The sequence below is a fragment of the Taudactylus pleione genome, unplaced genomic scaffold (assembly GCF_031769625.1).
Source record: "Taudactylus pleione unplaced genomic scaffold, aTauple2 ptg000065l, whole genome shotgun sequence".
Classification (NCBI taxonomy): domain Eukaryota; kingdom Metazoa; phylum Chordata; class Amphibia; order Anura; family Myobatrachidae; genus Taudactylus; species Taudactylus pleione.
Genome location: NW_028284467.1, coordinates 13,090,987 through 13,111,223, shown reverse-complemented (window position 1 = coordinate 13,111,223; position 20,237 = coordinate 13,090,987). Strand labels below are relative to the sequence as shown.

The following is a 20,237-nucleotide window of genomic DNA, read 5'->3' as shown; positions in this document are numbered from 1 at the left end:
TACAAACTGCAATCAAACTCTTAGTGATCCAAATATAATTTCTGTTCAAAACAATTTAATGCTCCCAAACTACGGGCCTCATTTACTAACGAGTTTTATCACCAAAACGAGTGATAAATTTCACTGTGTATGATAAATGGTGCTCCAGCCAATCAGCTCCCAGCTGTTAGAAAAATGACAGTTGGGAGCTGATTGGCTGGAGCACCATTTATCATACACAGTGAAATTTATCACTCATTTTGGTGAAAACTCATTAATAAATGGGGGCCTAAATCCAATGTCTGCTGTATTTTTCTAAGTCTTGAGAGCTTTGCGGCATACTACTTTCCATAGAACAGCTTTTATCTTCTTATTGTTCTCCAAGTATTACTGTTGAATAAAAAAAACAAAAAGGAACATATTGTAAAAACAATAAAAAAATAGGAAAATCAAGATTTTATACTCACTATAAAATCAATTTCTCGGAGTCCATCTGGGGGACACTAGAAAGGTTAAGTGGGAAGGCTGAGGAGTAGGCAGTAAGCAGTTAATTCTATTGAGACTGAGGCTCCCCTCCTTCTTAAACCCTCCCGTCTCCACCTGCAACTCAGTTTTTACTCTTCCAAAGCCGTATGAAGAACACAATCATGCACCATGCAACAAAATTGAGACGGTATAAAAAATTTAGTTGGTATAAAATCTTGCTTCCTCTTGGAGTTGAAGCAATGGGAGTTTTCAAACAGGGAGAGGTACGCTCTGGAAATGCCATGCTCAAAATGGGATGCAGTCATATTGCCGGCGGACGGGATGCTTGCTGTTGATATACCGACGTTAGGGTTAGGCACCACTAAGGAAGGGTTAAGGGGGGGGGGGAGACGGGAGAGTTTGGGTACTTACCTTCCCTCGTTGGGGTCTCCAACTGTCGGGCTTCCGCGGTCGGTATTTGATTGTTCAGCTGCCGGTATTTCGATACCATTCCGCTCGTAACTGTCATCTTTAAAAACAAAAATGTGAAAACTAACATTTTGTAAAAGGTGTGCACAGAGTTCCAAGTAGCCATCGTGCACAACTGCTCAATTTAGGCACCCTGCTCAATAGCTGCTCACAGCCATCTAATAATGTGCCCTAATGGGATCTCTGCATAAAAATCGGCATTGCTACATCTCTGAATCAGGCCCTGTCTGTCTTGTGCAATGCTCTGACCACATCCAAGAGATGGAGAGAAGAATTTCCCTCTGCAGAATTTGACTGCCAAAATGCTTATATGACACTTGAAACCACCTAGAGTGAAAAATGTGAAATAGGAATTACAAGAGAGAGCTGCCAGCTAAGAGACTCTTCCTGCAGAAGCTATAGCTAACAAAAAAACAACATTCCACGTAAGCCACCTTACCTCTACCGCCTGAAGAGGTTCCAAAGGAGCTTGCTGTAACACCTCCAAAACCAGTTTCAAGTCCCATGGTGGAACTGGCAGAACATAGGTAGGCTGAATCCTAACAACCCCTTGCATAAGAGTCTGTACCTCTGGCAAAGGCGTACTTGTCGTGGCTGGTGCCTTACAATATGTTTGCAAATGTACAGTATGTAACAGATCTCTGCATTGATATTATCATGTAGGATGCAAGTCTCTTTTGCCATCCCATTTCAGTGTGCTGGGGCAATGTTTCTGGGTTTTTGTTTTTATACACACCAGGGATGGGCCAATAAATTGAGTGAACATCTACCAATCTGTGTATCACTGTCCTGAGGGGAGTGTATGTGCTCAGTAGCTGAGGAGTGTGCTGATCTTTGTAGATCCCACACGTTTATAATGGAGAAACATGTTAATGACTTATCCGCAGTCTTGTCCACTGTTGCCACAGATTCTGGTGACTCATATGAGACTAATCGGGACCCCGTCGATACAAGTACTTTGGATCTTTCACGCTAGTTCACCTGCGTCTCCCTCCCTAAATACCGGCCGATGATGTGTTGCTCCTTCTGACATAGGCCCTGATTCAGAGCTGCTCGCTCTGAATCAGGGCCCTCCTCCATTAAAATGGAGCGTCCACCTGGACGCTCGTATAGCTGTGGGTCACCACCCACAGCATATACGAGCGTCCAACAAGATGGTCGCAATGGTCTTGACCATCGCGACCATCGGACTTGCGAAGGAAACCCTGCAGTCGGGTTTCCCAGCCACAAGCCCTGGAGTGATTTTGGCTCTATCAGAGCCAAAATCACTCCCACTGACATCACTAGTGATGTCAGTGGGGCCGGCTTCAGACGGTAGGCGTTCCCATGGGAACGTCTCCGTCTGGCAGGCACGCCCCCGGCACGCCCACCAAAGGGGGCGTGCTGTCAATCAATATCGACAGCACGCCCCCTTTGGTGCGAGACCCGGAGCGATGGAAAGTCCTTCGCTCGCCGGGTCTCGCGCATGCGCACGACGGAGCTCCCTCCGTCGTACGCATGCGCAGTGGGGAACACCGACCCACTTGCGAGCGTACTGCCGGTCGCGAGTGGGTCTGAATGACCCCCATAGCTCCATCTCAAACATCAGGTGGATACATATACATCTTATGGGGAGCGTAATTCACTCAGGTATTGCCCTCCCACCGCTGCTACTCTGGGACAAAGAACTGGGGATTGAAATCTGCAAGGTGGTGAGGTTAATTCACGGTGAGGAGGTTGAGCATAAGAGCCAGCATTTGGGCTTATTGATCCTTATATTGGTCTACTCGGATAACTGTTTATGCTAATTTACAAAGTGGATCCCCACATTACAACGGATCTCTAAAGGCATAGTGGACTTTATATTTGTTCTTCTTGAGGCTATTTTGCCTTACTTTGTAAAAGTTTTTTATATATTCAAACTATTTTTGGCCATATTACGTGGTTTTACTATAGCATTTAAGGTGTAAAGTATATTTTAATAATCATGTCATATTAAATGAATTTGTAACCTTTTATTTTAGCGCTCCCTTGTGTATTTTTATTTTTGTTAATCATAGCCTGTATCACCGCATTTGAGAACCCTCTAGATCTCAAGATCTGGTTTTCAAGTTCCATGCCATTAAAGCCAGATGTTGCAAACTTAGGTACCAAAATGCCCCCCCCCCGAGTGTGCAGATCTTCTCTCATAGTAAGGCACCAAGGGAGATCCTCTAACATGGACAACAGACCAGTATACCATGCCCTTCTTGTCCAAATTGGAGAAACAGATAAACCATCTGAAATGCCCAAGGTGCCGTCAGGGCATCCACTAACGTGCTGATCCTTGTAGTGCCATATTGGTGGGATCCTGTGTTGCCTCCAGATGAGCTAGCTCTCAATTTAAAAATACCTAAATACATCATACCTTAAAACTCTGTGGAGGTAATTAGGTTTAGAACTCGCATGGAGTTCTAAACCTAATTATTCCTCCTCCCCATAACGATTTCGAAAAGCTGTCATTTTTGCAATGACAGCTTTTTTCGGGAAATAGATAGAGATAACTAACTTACCGCAGCTGGAATCCGTTCTGCGCATGCGCTGTTAGATTCGTAAAGCCAGCGCATGCGCAGCACTGCCTACAGCGGCTGTAAGTTTGTGTCCCGCCCCCCCCTCATCCCCGCACTTACCTGCCCACTGCAGTGCCTCCGGCGGCTGTGCAGACACGCGTTCTCCCAGCAGCCCACAGTACAGGTTAGAAAAAAACATATTTTTTCTAAACTTTGTGTTCTGCTGGGAGAACACGTGTCTGCACAGCCCCAGGAGCCAGAGGACAGACCAGAGCACCAGAGGGAGACGCCGGGGCACCTTACCAGCTGGAAGCAGGTAAGTGTCACCTGCTATTCGCCCCCTCACAGTGGCGGATAGTAACTCCATAAAATTCCGCAAATACATAATTTTCGGAATTTGATGAATAGCATAATTTCCATATCCCCATACTAATGTATGGGAGTGTGGAAATTAACGCAGGGGGACTTAGCACAGGAGATATCAGTGATATCTCCTGTGCTAAGTGTGTTCATGATGTCAGGGAAATATGGATCAAGATGGAAGCGAAGCTGAATGTGTAAGGGTTAATTATTTTTGCTGTGTTGTATAGACCTGTAAATGACTCCTTTATCTTTTCCCTCACCCTCTAGACATAGTATTACTTACATGGTACAAGAACAAATGCTAAATCTCCAATCTAAGTTTAAACCAAAAGGGGGTCTTTGGAGAGTTCATGATCTGTAGAAATGATGGATAATGTCTCTCTTTTGACATATGAACCTTGTATGACCGACCCTGAAGTCCCCCATGTCTGATTTATAAATAGTTGTGTTCAACCTGTCAGCCCTTCGTCATATTAGGAAATACCTTGTAATTAGTTATGCTTGCGTCTGATACCATGGGCCAAATGTAACAGGGTGAGAGTTTTGAAAAGTGAGAGTTTCTGACACTTTTTAAACTTTGCCAATGTAATAGAGTCCAAAAACAAAGTAAGAGCGAACTTGCATGTTTTTTTAGACTTAAAAAACTCTCACGATTTAAAATCTTATTCAGATGTTTTCCCATTTTGAAGATAAAACTCGACCAATGTGAGAGTTTACTGCTAAACTCTCACATTTTCTAAACTCTCACCCTATTACATTTGGCCCCATATGTGGGAAGAAACCTGCCTATTTAAGACTGGAAAAAGACTTGTGCAAATTGTCTCCTTTCATTCTGAATTTAAGCGGAAAAGACATCCATACATGTATGTATTTAAATAAATTACTATGTTGCTTCTAACTGATCTGAGTGTATTGAATCATTAAGCTTATTACTACATCAATGAATACTAAAATAACGTCAATTAAGGAAAATGTCCTTAAAAACTTTATTTTAGTGTTGATGAATAGGCCCCCCAATGTGGTGCTATTATCATGTAGTGTAGGACCACCAGAGCAAAGACGCCATGCTGTGGCTGATGGCTTACCATATGTTGCAAATGTATGTAACCAAGATCTTTGCATTGCTATTATCATGTAGGATGTAAATCTCTTTTGCTGTTCCATTTTGGTGTGCTGGGGCAGTGGCAGAGGACCCACCACACACCTGAGAAGCATGTGATCCTTAACCTAGATTGGTACATGTAAATAAGTGTCTTTGATGTTGCATGATTCTAGGAATTTCCTGCCCATAATTGAAGCAATTTAATTGGTGAGATTTAATCTTGAATGTGTCGACACGTAAATGACAGATTAACCCTTTGAGATTGAGCACTGGGCGAAAAGAGCCGTCTGTTTTGTAACCAGAAAAAGGGCACCTCCCACAAAATGATATCCACCTCAAAGAAAGGATACATAAAATTAAAACCTGGTGGAACCTTAAACTTTGTCAGGCTTTAGCCAGGACATCCTCAAAATGTGAAAATAAAGTAAAAGAAACTGCCTGCTTTTTCTGTTTGAAGAGGGCAGATGAAGTTCTTCCGAGATCTGTAAAGTCTGATGAATAGCCATAATCATATCCTAAGCTCACACACTATCAGGCAAGTCCTTGTCCCATTCAGAATATTGAAACCAGTTCTGAACTAAAGTCTCCTCCTCCTAAGAGGAATCTTCTGAGACTGCTTCGCCAGGAAAGATCGCTCCATGGTCCACCTGACGCTTCGTAGAGCACGTTGCCACTGAACAATCAACCAATTTGTCTATAGCATTACAAACTCAAGAGAGTCCCTTCTCAATGTTAAGGGGCCATCCCAGTTCTACCGTATTACCCTGATCCACAGTAATAGGTGACCTGGGAGCTAACAATGCACAGGATGCAGTGGAAACACTTACCTCTGTGTGCCGATTTACCTGATGGGCCAAATCTGCTATGGGCTGAGCCCTGACCTTCGCCCAGACAGGCATCTCCTTTAAAGCAGGCAAACCCAGGGCCATAGCGAGCCTGGCCAGGCCCGGGTACTGGCAAGGAGTGTGGCCTAATGTACTGAGGCCACACCTCCGTTATAAAAAAATATATTAAACCCCCCCCCAAAAAAAAACAAAACAAAAAAAAAACAGTACTTGCAGCTCGTGCTTTGCAGGGGCAGATCCAGGAGGGGGAGCGCAATCAGTGCGATTGCTCCCCCCTTCCCTCCACCGTACAGCCAGGGAAGAAATGCTGATCAGCGGCAACAGACTTTCCGCACCCCAGCACACAGAAGCGTATGCTGGGATGGGAAGACACTGCCGCTGACAGGGCCCCTCCATCAGGCTCGGGAAGTTAGTACCGCTTCCCCCCTCTCTGCGCCACTGGGCAGACCCTCAGATGGGCGCTGACTGAGTATCTGAGCATCGCATGCTGCACAAAGGGCATCCAGACATACTTGCCGACACTCAGCTCCCTCCTTCAGGGAAGGAGCTGAATGCCTGCATTCTGCGGGGGGCGTGGCCAGGCTATGATTCTGTTTTGTGGGCAGAGCCAGGGCGTGACCACACGATCGCATCATCGTGGCCCTGCCCCCTCTTCACAATGCCGAAAAAAGGCATTGTGAAGCAGGGGGCGGAGCCACGATGACGCGATTCACGTCATCGGGCCCTCCCGCAACGGGGGTTTTTACTAGTTGTCCAGGGGGGTAGGCGGCAGCCGGGAGGCTTGCCTGCCTTTCCGGGGGCGCGGGAGCGGCACCCGATATTCGGGAGGCTCCCGACCAAATCGGGAGGGTAGGCAAGCCTGCATCCAGATCTGTGCTTCCACCTAGAATTTTGGTATAACATTTTGAACATCCATAATGCAAAGCCTGAGCAGTCCCCTGCGTTACTTTGGAGTGCTTACCCGCCATTCATACACAGAAAAGAGGGATAACTTCTGCCTAAACTCCAAAGCGACAGTGCAAAAATCTTCATTTTGTTTTCAAAATCAGAGCTCAAACATAAACTTAATCATTAAAGCAGGGCCTGCTCCCCTGTCTGCAACAAAAGTTATAGCGAACACTAGTATTTGAGAGAAAAGAAAAACCCACTCCTGGCAACGTATGGAAATATTAGCAGAGCCGAGCAGCCTCCTTATCCAAGACAACCCCAGAGACATTCACAAACAACCTACATGCAGAGCCGGATTTAGACCTCATGGGGCCCTAGGCAAGATACCGGTTTTGGGGCCTCCCTCAGTCAAACAATCCATATCACCATTCCTACAGTAATTCATGCTACTGTACAGAACCCAGAAGAAAAGGTCCCCCGCGGCCCAGAAATGTCGGCTATGGGGTATATTAACTAAAGTGAGAGTTCTTAGAAGTGGAGATAATTCCCACAGCAACCAGTCAGATTCTACTTCACATTTAACTAGCACCTTCTAGAAGATAATACCTAGATTCTGATTGGTTGCTGTGGGCAACATCTCCACTTCTAAAAATTCTCACTTTAGTAAATATACCCCTATGTATTTACAATACACTTGATCTTCGCTAGCTATCGCTAAGCTTTTCCAAGTTTGGCCCCTTTGATTGCCCCCTCAATTAGCTCTCACTGCCAGTCCATTCCATATCACACTGACCTACTGCCCTCTCACATCACTCACTCACTCAGCACACTGACATCCATCCCTGCTCACTCATTGCCCCCCATAGCACACACACTGACCCAGTTACTGCCCATCTTACTACAGCACCATATATTGCCCTCTCACAACTCTCACAGCACCACTTACTGCCCCCTTCACTGTCATTCTCACATCACAGAACTCCTCTCCCCTCACATCACAGAACCCCTCTCCGCACCTCTCCCCTCACATCAGACAACTCTCAACCGTTAAGCACAGACCCGCTCCCCCTAACAGCACAGAACCCCTCTCTCCACGCAGCACAGACCCCACGCAGCACAGACCCCTATCCCCTCACAACACAGACCACCTTCCCCTCACAGAACCCTCTCCCCTCACAACACAGACCCATTCTCAGCAGTTCCCCTCTCTCCTCACAGTAGACCCTCTTTTCCCTCACAGCACAGAAGACCCCCTCCCCTCTCAGCAGACCCTTTTCTCCCACAGCACAGAACACATCTCCCTTCACAGCACAGACCCCCCTCACCTCTCAGCACAGACCCCCTTCACCTCTCAGCACAGACCCCCTCACCATTCAGCACAGACCCCCCTCACCATTCAGCACAGACCCCCCCTCACCATTCAGCACAGACCCCCTCACCATTCAGCACAGACCCCCCCTCAACACATCCCACCTCCACTGAAAACACAGGCTCCTCTGCCTCACAGCAGACCACTTTAGCAGAGACCCCCCCGCTCCTTTCTCAGTACTGATCCCCCCGTCACAGCTCAGACCCCTTCCCATCCCCTCACAGCACCTTTGTCCCCTCTCCGCCAAACTTATCTGCCGGGGACGTTTGTATTAGCACTGCTGACCTCCATGGCTCCTCGAGTGGTTCTTCCTCCGTCAGTGTAAAATTGTGATGTGACGTGATGACATCACATCGCATTACGGAGCAGTGCCTCGTGATAGCGCAGGGAGAGGGGATAGTCAGCAGTAACAGGCTGGCTGGCCTGTAACAGGCGAGCTGGCTGGCCTGTAACTCCGCCTCCTCCTCCCTCGTGCTGCTGCTTACAGAATGCCTATGTGTGCGTCCAAAACAAACACTGCAGCCAGCAAGTACTTCTTCAGGACCAGATTTCAGGGAAGCCCAGCCACGGGCCCCTTGGGACCGGCCGGGCCCTAGCCGACAGTCTAGGATGGGTAGCGGTAAATCCGGCCCCTGCTTACATGTAACCCACTCCTCACCTTCAGCCACAAACAGGCATGAGGAGGAGCTTTTTTTATATGTCCCTGCTGCCTCAACCAAGATGGCTGTGCTTATCTGTAATTTCCAATCACAGTTCACCAGAGGTGTTAAACAAGGCAGGGCCGGATGTACCGCTACCCATCCTAGGCGGTCGGCTAGGGCCCGGCGGGTCCCAAGGGGCCCGTGGCTGGGCTTCCCTGAAATCTGGTCCTGAAGAAGTACCTGCTGGCTGCGCTGTGCAGCACTGGAGGGGGACCAGAGACCTCTCCAATGCAGCTCTGGCCCCCAAATGAGCTTCCTTTCCCTCCACTCAGCACTACCTGGTGGTAAGCTGTAGCAGGATGCAGCGGATCCGACAAGATTGTGCCATCCATTACCGGAATACGCGGACAAAGTGACGGGATTAGCTGTACTGCAGCGTGCTCCCTCCATTGTCTATCGCCTGACCTAAACCCCACTGTGGCAGGTTCCGGTTGGTGTTTGTACCCCCCTGACACATCCAGAAGTGATCCTCAGGTAGGCATCACTTTACGGCTGAGAGTTCCTGAGATGGGGGTCTTTAAAAAGTGCAGTATTTTGAGACCCATGCCATTAAGAGAGTGGCCATTCGGAGCGGGCTGCAGCCCTATAGGGACAACACCAAGCTACTGGTACTGTAACCCCAGCTCTATGGGTACACTGACTCCCATAAGGGGTCTGAGGTGCCATGGGTAAAATATTATATAAAATAAAAAACTGGAAACAAACAAAAGCCACCGAAAATCGTCATGCCTCTCCTGCTGGCACTAAATAAAAAAAAAAACAGTGAATTGCAGGTGGAGATGGGAGGATTGAAGGGGGGGGGGGTTTGTCCTTGAGAGAATTAACCATTTAATACTTACGCCTCAGCCTTCAGACTTAACCCATTGTTTACTGTGTTCCCCAGATAGGACGAAAGAGGAATAACCTTATGGATAATCACCTTATTTGTTAAAGAAATTATTTTGTACACACACACACACACAAATATATGAAAGGTTTCACAGACCAGAGAGCAGATTTCTTTTGGGACATTGGCTACAGAGCCAATTTGTAAATGGTTTACTGATCAAAATTATGTGGCCAGGTTAGTTTACTAAAGCAAGAAGTAGAAAACTGCTCATACATTTAAACCACCATTTCACGGTTAGCCATTATATCCAGCTTGTAGATTTGCTGAAAGTCCCATTACCCATCTTTAGTAGGTGTTTGGTGGGTGATCCCTTGATGAAGCTGAGCATTCACAAAGTCGGCCCAATCTACAAAGTTGCCTGCATTATATTGACCTTACTTCTTACTAACTTGTAAAAGTTACATTTCCAGTCAAATGTAATCAGGGATCTCGCAAGGCAGCAGAAGAGGACAACAGGGAACAGGCTCCCTACTAAACTGGAGTAAACCAGTTTTATTATGTATTTATTTTTAAATCCACTTTCTTTAAAAATGTAACACATATACTAACTACATCTTGAAATACATCTTAAATGCCTTAACCATTATGTAAAAATAACCTTTTTATTTTTGGTGTTAGACAGACATTTTTTCATCCCATGAATAATGGTTAAATATGATTTACGTACCACTTATTTTATAGCACATCCAACTATGTGGTGTTTGACGGGGCTCCATTTAAATGGAGCGATAATGTGTCTAAGTTTCAAATGTGAAAATTTCGCTTTTTCCAGGTATTTCCATGTTTCCTTTGTAAGTATACATCCATCCAATAGGTGTTTCCATGTTGGATCCAAAATTATCTGGAAAAAATAGCTCCATGAGGAAGGATCTGCAGTAACGTGCTCCAAGAAGTAATACGCACCTCCCTGAAATGAAACATTTGAGAAGTCAGAAAACCTATAAACCAAGATTGTTGGTCTCTAGTAAAACATAAAAGTAAAGCAAAGCAGCACAATATAACTGAGTGGAAAGGCAAGCTGTCTGAGTACACTTTTGGACAACCCCTGTACACCCTGCTTTTTGTATTAACCACCATCCCAAGCCAATCATTGGTGGAATGTAGCTGCAGATGATACTTACTCTCCCGAAATGGCTGGGAGGCTCCCATATCTCGGGTGCAGGGCTGGCCTGACCTATACGCCGGGTACGCGGCCGCATAGAGCACCAGACTGAGGAGGGCGCCGCAGCTGTCACGGACAGCGAGTTATTCACTACTCCTGATGGGCGCCTTGAAGGAAAGCATTCGCCGCATCAAGCTGCGCTGTCTAGCGAGTGAAAGAGCTAGGCGGGGGGCCGTGGCTGGGACTGATCCCTCCTTCTCCAGGTCCTCCCATTGTGATGTTTAGGAATCCTCATCCCACCATAGCTACATTCAGGGCCGGTTCTAGACATTGAGGAGCTCAAGGTGAAAGTTCCCATTTGCGCGCCCCCCCCCCCAAATACAGAAATAACTTTTGTTACATGCCGTTCCTCTGCGCGCTCTGAAAGGGGTGTGTACTTGCAGATCACCCCCAATTCATCACACTGTGGGGCGTGCTCAGCACTTACAGAGGTGCTGGGCTTCCCCCAAGCTCACCCCTCATGGCGAATAATTGCCATGTGCAGTAATGCGCCTTACACAGTATGTCTTACACAGTAATGCCCTTTATAACACATTATGCCACATGCAGTAATGCCTTGTCTAACACATTATGCCACACGCAGTAATGCCCTGTATAACACATTATGCCACACGCAATAATGCCCTGTATAACACATTATGCCACACGCAATAATGCCCTGTATAACACATTATGCCACATGCAGTAATGCCCTGTATGAAACATTGTGCCACACACAGTAATTCCCTTTATAATACATTATCCCCAATTCAAATTACGCTACACAGCATTCCCTTATTCATGTTATGACACACGGTGGTGCCCCTTTTATACAATGCCCAAATCAGGTGAGAGTTTTAAACCCTTTCTGTGCTCCAGTGATTATTCCAGCTGGGTCTGTGTAAATATGAAACCCTGGAATTCCACACCTCCACTGCTAATGCCGAACACACAGGTTTCACTCCAGCCTCCCTTGGAGGTAGCCAGGGGCGGATTGGGGATTAAACGTGGCCCTGGAAAAATCTCTGGAAGTGGCCTCAAGTAGGCGGCACCAAATTAACTGTAGGAGGAGCCAATAGCAAAGTAGGCGGGATTAGAGATCTGTGCATGTGCAGGTCTCCTATTGCAAGATTGCTCACTCTGGGCATGATTCAGATAAGTTCGCTAGGATGCGTGAGCTCGCAGCCATAATGACTGGCAGTATGCAAATGCCGAAATCGCATGCTAAGACATAGGACGCCCTCTAGATCTTAACGTGCGTTCGCCGGGTGAAGTCAGATGCCCACCAGCCTGGAGAAAAGATGTCCACTTTCAGACATCCTCTCCAGGAAGTATATGAAAACATTGGTACCATCGGGCGACATCGCACCAGCAAGCAGTGCTTGAGGTAGACCCTAGCCAACTGCAAGCATTCCTGTGTGTAAAACAGCTCAGTGACGTGTATGCTGACGCTGCATCTTAATTATGCACGCCCTTCAATTGGTGTAAAGACACCCAGCCACGCCTGCGCTAGTGCAAGCACACCCCGTTTACACAGACCTGCCCCAGCCACCACCCACACACGCCTGGTTCTGTCACTCAAACTATCGCTCTGGAAGTATGCTGAGAGCGATAGTCTCCTGATCGCAGTGACTGGTTCGCGCACTGCGACTTATACGCAACAATCGTCCGGCTACGAGCGAACGCAGCCTAGTAAACGGGTCTGAATCGCCCCGTGTCCCAAAAATGTCATGATTGATATGCTGCTGGGATTGTGTCCTTATAAAGTTACCAGATACACATATACATAGGTACATACAGACACTCATATCTATATATAGTTACCAGATACACATATACAGTTACCCAGTGGAAATTTTTAAGTGGGGGTATGAAAAAAAAAACACACACACAGGCCCCCACAGGAAAAACACACACACAGGCCCCCACAGGAAAAAAAAACCAAACACACACAGGCCCCCACAGGAAACAAACACACACACACACACACACACACACACACACACACACACACACACACACACACACACACACACACACACACACACAAAACACACACAAAACACACACATAGGCCCCCAACAGACCATTTCACCTACCTTTGCTTAAAGTTCTTTCCTCTTGGTCTCTCCAACAGTAGTAGAACAGGCCTATACATAGTTTCTGCAAAAAACAGAAATAATTCTAGCCAAAATACATTAAATATGTGCACAGTGTTTTGAAGGATTTCTGCACTGGACTCTGGCGGCTTGAGGGTGGGCTGACAGTACAGTCGCCCAGTGTGATGTAGCCTTGAATAGCACAGTTTGAATCCTCTGACCACCCATGGCATGCCTCTGTTGTATACAGCTGACACCCCTGGCCCTTCTCTATTACTGACCATGCTGCCTGCCACTGATCCGGTGCAGCCACTGTCACCAATCTCCTTCTCTGGAGCGTGGCAGCAGTCAGGTGAGGAGGAAAGGGCCGAGGGGGCACAGAGGGAGTGGAGATGAGGAATGGAGTGGGGAGCAGGGACCGGACCAGTCCACCCCATCAGTAACCCGCAACCCTGTGAGAGCCAGGAGCAGCATCACTCAGGTGAGGAGGATGGGAGGAGAGGCATAGAGGGAGTGGAGGGGAGAGCAGGGACCAGAGTTCCATCCAGCAACAACGCAGGAGCAGTCAAGAGCCATCCAGCCTCCAGTCCTGAGCAGCAGACTTCAGGCTTATACAGCCCACGGGCGGCACTGCAGGGCTGCAGAGTGTGTGGCTCTTTGTGAGTCACGCATGCAGAATTCAAGCCACTCCCCTGCTGTACAGCCGCTGACTGTACAGACGCACAATTCAATCAGAAATTTCCAGTCTGTGTGTGCAAATCGAAGTGTGCTGCATACCGGCACACTTCGACCACTGCAGTTACCAGATACACATATCCATATACAGTTACCAGATACACATATACATAGGTACATACAGACACTCATATACAAATACACATGGGTAACATAGATACAGACACTCATCCATATACAGATACTGTACACATAGTCAAGATACACATATACACACTGTAGGTACATATATACATACATATACAGATACCAACCCATAAGCACACATTCATATCCATATGTACAGGTACACATATATTCATATATACAATTACAAATATGCATTAGGTTACATACCACAGTCACAGCTTCACAATACAAACTGGAAGCCCGGCATCTGATCTGGCTCCTAGAGGAGGGGAGAAATGCTGGGAACAGGCACCTGCGCTCAGAGAGACAGGTACAGCGGAGCTTACACACTGCTCGGTATAGGCTGCCTGTTACTGAGCCTCGGTGGCAGGCAGCCTATACTGAGCAGTGTGTAAATATGAGGCACAGTGGGGTTGGGAATAGCGGGCGGCGTCGGCGGCTAATAAGAGCCACTGCCGCCGTCAATGCTATGTGACAGGAAGATGTCTCTTGGACATTCTTCATTTGTTTTGCTACTGGCACTTAACGGCACCTCCAGGGGCCGGCAGTCTGCTAGTGCCTGTGGATGCGGTGGATGCGCCACAGGGGGCGGGGCCGCTGACAGGCAGCAACGGGCTGTCAATAATATAAGAAGGCCCCAATTAGTGATGCCACAAGATGCGCTACTTGAGGCGGGGTCACTCACAGGCTGGGGTTGTCAATCATACAAGGCGAGGGGTAAGTGATGAGCTACTGGGGAGGGGTGACAGGCGGTCCCACAGTCCGGCCAGCCCACCGGGAAACATGCCGGTGACTTTAATGGCCAATCCGCCCCTGGCAGTAGCTAATTCAACCAGAATGTAGGAAATTCAGGTGAGAGACAATCCCTCTCGCCACACATGCCCCCTTTCACTTTTCCAAGCTTGGGGAAGCGCACATCTTCTTTCACGACAGCCGACTTCGCTCAACTTTCTCAAACTTCTGGGACAATGCATCCGTGTTTCTATGTTGAGCTCCCGGCCGATGCTGTAAAACAAACTCGTACTGCTGGATGGTCAAGAACCAGAGTGTCACTCTAGGGTTAACTTTTGTTGAGGTGCATCCACCTCAGAGGTGTGTGATCTGTAACAAAGACAAAATTCTCTTCCCAGGAGATAATACTTCAGGGCTTCTACTGCCCACTTTATTACCAAGCATTCTAGCTCCACTTTGCCGTATCTGATCTCTTGTGGTAACGGCTTTCTTCTTAAGCAGAGGATCAGCTTGTCTTCGTCTGCAATGACTTTGACAAAACAGCTCCTAATCCTGTCATGGAGGCGTTGGTTTGCAAAACAAAGGGTTTTCTAAAATCCGGTGCCTGCAGAGCCGGTTTGGAACACAGAGCCATCCTCATATCTTGCCATGCTGCTTCAATTGTTTTGTTCCAGAGAATATTTTCTGGCTGAGCCTTCTTATGGGTCTCAGTCTAAAGCTCTGGATGCAAAAATTTGGAATGAAATGGCGGTAATAGCCTAGCAGCCCAAGGAAAGTTCTAATTTGTTTCTTGGTGGAGGGTCTTGGCCAGGACTGAATCACCTCCACTTTCTGCAGCTGAGGTTTCACTTGCCCATTGCCAATCACATACCCGAGGTAATTGGCCTCTGAAAGTCCAATGGTACACTTGGCTGGATTAGCCGGAAACCTGTGCAGTCGTAAGCTGTTTATCATCTTCTTCAAGTGTTCTTCCCAATTTTCTGTATAGATGACAATGTCGCCTAGATAGGTTATAGCATACCCCTGGTGTGGCCTGAGTAGGTGATCCTGCAATGTCGCTGGTGCCCCATGAAGGCCAAAAGGGAGAATTTTATATTCAAACAGGTCATCAAGGGTCGAGAAGGCAGTCTTCTCCTTGGCGGTTTCACTTACAATTTGCCAATATCCCTTTGTGAGGTCCAGGGTCGTAAGATACTGGCTACTTGCCAAATTTTCTACTAATTCGTCCAGCCATGGTAGTGGGTATGCATCAAACCTGCCTAAAGTCGTTGCAAAAACATATGGCTCTTGATGGTTTGGGGACCAACACAATATGATTTGACCAGTTACTGTTGGACTCCTCAATGACCCCAAGTTGGAGCATCTCTTTCACCTCTTGCTGGAGTGCTTGCCGCTGTGCCTCAGGGATGCGATACGCTTGCTGCTTTACAACCACTCCTTCAGGCGTATTTATCTTGTGCTCTACTAAAGCAGTGCGCCCTGGCAGGGAAGAAAACACATCCTGATTATTGCAAACTAAGGTTTCCGCTTTTCGCTGTTTTGCTGACAAGGTGTCCGCCAGCGGAACTTCTGTAGGGCAAAGCAAACTAGAGTGGCCTCCAGGAACCTGAGGGGTGGCAGTTTCCAGTACATCCATGGCAACATCTGTATTGGGTATGACGTCTCTGCCAATAATTTTGTCTAGCCATAACCGGGCAAAGTGTTGATTCCTTTTGTCGAAGCCAGATAATTGGCTGAGACAGAGTCGGTTTACAATTAAATTGCGTGGCGCCATTTTGCGAATGGCAATGAGACGCCATTTTGCGACTGGCCGCCCAGCGCCATTTTAGTGAATCTCGCCCATTATAAGTACATACGGCGATGCTATTATATAGCGTTGTGCGATTCCCACGCAATAGAAAGAAGTTAAGTCCTAAGCACATAAATACAGAAAGTCACTAAAACATATAAACTGATTAAACCTGCAAAACACGTACCATGGTGTACTCCACAAAACACAGTCGCACAGAGCTAACTAGCGTCTTTTCCCAATTCTCCAATACTTACACACTGCACACTTACATAAAAGGTTCCCTAGTATTAAAGTGTAATATTCAAGGTTTATTCAGTAATTATTAATGTTGTGAAATAAAGGTAATTTGATATCTAAGGTTTAGTACATGGTAAGCAGACTGTGTTTGGTGTTGTACTGATCAACTGTGTCTCAACAGATTTCCGGTATCATCGGTGAGAAGATCGCAACATGCGTCTGCAAACTATGGACTATAGAGGGTTAGAACATTAAAATGTACTTTGTAATGTTACCAGCTTAGATTAGCATGCAGCGGGAAAAAGGATACAAAGGGCTGTTGGAGGCTGACTTGTGTCCATTTGAATTGACCTATGAACTATCCTGTAACAAAAGCACCTTTAAGAAGAACCAATGGAATCATGCCAATCTGTTCTATTGTATTGCCTATCCCTGTAAGTGTATATATGTGCGCTCTCTGGGCCTAATTCAGACCCGCTCGCGAGCACTGAGCGCTCGCAAGCGGATCGATGGTGCCCAAGTGCGCATGTGCACGACGGAGGCGGCTCCGTCGTGCACATGCGCGAGACCCGAATAACGACGGCCAAGCCGTCGTTATGGGTCTCGCACCAAAGTGGGCGTGCTGTCGATGGTGATTGACAGCACGTCCCCTTTGGTGGGCGTGGCTGCCCAGATGGAGGCATTCCCATGGGAACACCTACCGTCTGGGTCCGGCCCCACTAACATCGCTAGTGATGTCAGTGGGAGTGCTTTTGGCTCTGACAGAGCCAAAAGCACTCCAGGGCTTGCGGCAGCGAGACCCTACCGCAAGGGTCTCATCGCAAGCCCGATGGTCACGATGGTCTTGACCATCACGACCATCATTTTGGCCGCTCACTATAGCTGTGGGTGGTCACCCACAGCTATGCGAGCGGCCAGGAGGCTGCTCCAAAAAGGAGAGGGGACAGCCCTGATTCAGAGCGAGCGCTCTGTCAGAGCGTCCGGCTCTGAATCAGGGCCTCTGACCCCAGTCAAGAGTCTTCTTGCTGTGCTGTTGACAGAGGTTTCTATTGCTGATGCCGGTATCTGGGCCCAGAGCACATGTGTATGTAACAACTGTACCTTGGGTCTGTATGATTTATTTGCGCTAATTGTCTTTAGATCACACCATGTAACCATCTGTTTTTATATTGAATAATAACTATTTGTGCTTTGGAACCACACTCAAAGTCTGAAAGCATTTATTTACTGTGTGACTCATTACGCTAAATAGCGACAATTTTAGAAGGTATAGGCAGGATTTTAGAATGTATAGACAGGATTGCATAGAGGCATCAATACTTTCCTCAGACATTAATTGCGCAGAGTTTCCCTCTCCCAAGAAGCCTGGCCGTGCTTTTCCACTCCACTCTCCACACCTTTTTGGAGGTAGGGTCTTGGAGACTTTACATTGGCGTTGTATCTGTGGTTCCTTTAAGAGCTCAACAAATCCTGGGAAATTGCGTCCCAATATGATCGCAAAGGGGGGCTTAGGACCAACCACCTCATAAGCGCGCCCCTTTATGGTGATGCTCACTTGCACTCGGGAAAAGTTCTGTGGATCCATGAATGCAGAGTACTTAAACTAACCCTGGCACCTTTTCCACTGGCCTGGGCAGGATAGTCTCTGAGATCAGGGTTAGCTCACTCCAAGTCTATAATAGCTGGGAGTTTTCGCCCGTTCAGTAACACAGTTTCCCACATTAATGGGGATCTGGAATCCAGGGTTACCATCATGCAAAAAGCGGGGTACATAGCACCCGTATTAGCAACCCTACACTCCATAGGATCGGTTTTTCTTGTACAATCACACCTTATATTACCTGGCTCTCCGCACTCATAGCAAATGACCCTCGCATCTCCAGCAGTGTTTCTTTGAGGAGGGGTGACAGTCGGGGTCACAGACCAATGGCATGCCAACTTAACGGGTCGCTCATTCCCTGGTTTCTTTTCAGGCATCTTTGTCATATTTCTTGCGATCTCATACTGCTGCAATACTGTAACTAATTCCTCTAAATTCTGAGGATCAGTGTGTATGATCCAGCGCTGCATATTCCGCCTTAAAGTTCTTATACACTGATCAACAACCACCGTCTCTACAATCTGAGCGGCAGCCAACTCTGCCCCTGGCAACCTGCTTCCAAATAGGGATGCCTGGTAATAGGGCCCATTCATGGAAAGGCTACGCTTTCCCAGATGGAGTGATACCGGACCTGGCCAGAATAGTACTTTTGACTAGGTCATATTTCTATGCATCAGCAGGGGACAAATCAGCATAGGCTTTCTGAGCCTCACCAGTGAGATATGGAGCAAGTCTACCAGCCCAAATACCTGCTGGTCATGTTAAACGCTGTGCCATCCTCTCAAATATCAGCAAATACGCCTCGGTCATTTGAGGCAGATATTTTCTTCAGATGCCCAGCACCTGTTGTGGCCATTGTCTGGGTCACTAACTAACTTTTGTTCCTCTGTCTTTTGGTGACAGGCCAACAAAATTTACTATAGTGCGAAAAACTTCCTCCTTTTTTATAGTGAGAGTATATGTACAAGTGTAGGTGCTTATAGATAACAAGCCAGTGTACACAAATAATATATCTCTTTCTTCAGCAAAGCAATTGTAATTCACGTTTAACGCAGAAAAAATAAATATCTTTTTCCAGCAATACAGGAGTTAAACAGAACAGAAATAATGGCTTTTTTTCTTTCAGCACTGCAGTGCTTAATTAGACCTCAGCAATGTGTGAACTTAATTAGACACATAAACCAAAGTTTTGCACAGCAAGTTACAGTGTAAACCAGGTTACTCAATATCCTTAATACAAATGTGATTTTTCTGGTTCGCCAACCATACTCATGTATACCAAATGTTCTGCCTTGTCAGTTCCTTTGCCACACTAGAAGTGGCTGGCATATGCGCTGCGACCAAGCAGTGCAGAGGTCCCCATACCAGCCACTATATGTAAAACGGGGTATAGAAATGTGGAATCCAGATAGGCAGGTACTCGGTAAAGCAGTGTCTTTTTAATCGTAGCAGACACTGCACCTTAGCATATGTGAGGTTAGGCCTGCACACATACAGGCACATAACATAAAAATAAACAAGGTTTGTTTGGCAGATCCGCACAGAAGACAATGACAGGGAATATGTATCAAAATATATATTGCAGAAAAGTGAAAAATGTAATTCAAGTCAATATCTCCTTTAACTGACTTTTTGGTAACTCAAAATAGAATGCAATATTCCCATTCTACTTTCATACAAAGATAACAGTAGTACCTTTATTCAGTCAGTGTTGCTCCCCAGAGTCATAATATGTGAATAATATAGAAAAAAAGAGAAATAAAAAATACTCTGTGAGGGGGCACACTTGAAAACGAGATGGACTAATTAAAACTTAACTTTTAATTAATGTACATGTAAAATAAAATTTAGAACAAAATCATTAAAAAGCCAAAAGTAATTATCTACTGGACTTATTAGTCTACTACTTATGCAAAATGTGAAATATAAATCTCAATAAGAGAACAATTACAACAGTATCATACTGTAATATGTAGCCAGAGGCTCATTCATGCTCAACCTGAACCATATTTGTGGGGTATGACCCCTTATTAGTGAGCAAAAGAATATATTGGTATCTGAATATATATAGCAATACGCTGAATTTACATTCCACACGCTAAATAACCATAGTGTCATTAAATCATATGAAGCATACACATGGTCAGATCTGTG

At 46.5% G+C, this 20,237-nt stretch overlaps 1 protein-coding gene across 2 annotated transcripts in view; it reads right to left on the bottom strand.

Annotated features, from left to right (window-relative positions):
• Positions 1–235: 235 nt before the first annotated feature.
• The window catches only part of LOC148534694 (thiol S-methyltransferase TMT1A-like), a 34,954-nt gene continuing 14,952 nt past the window's right edge, over positions 236–20,237 (bottom strand). The window contains exons 2-4 of one of the 2 annotated variants that reach the window (XR_015877286.1): positions 10,286–10,525; positions 877–973; positions 236–369 (exon numbers count right to left, since the gene is read on the bottom strand). Coding sequence is in view for 1 of the 2 variants with exons in the window: in XM_088466383.1 (XP_088322509.1) it covers positions 10,289–10,525 (237 nt within the window). In the remaining variant the exon portion in view is untranslated. The remainder of the gene's footprint in view (positions 370–876; positions 974–10,285; positions 10,526–20,237) is intronic. The other variant, XM_088466383.1, reaches the window with a different exon arrangement.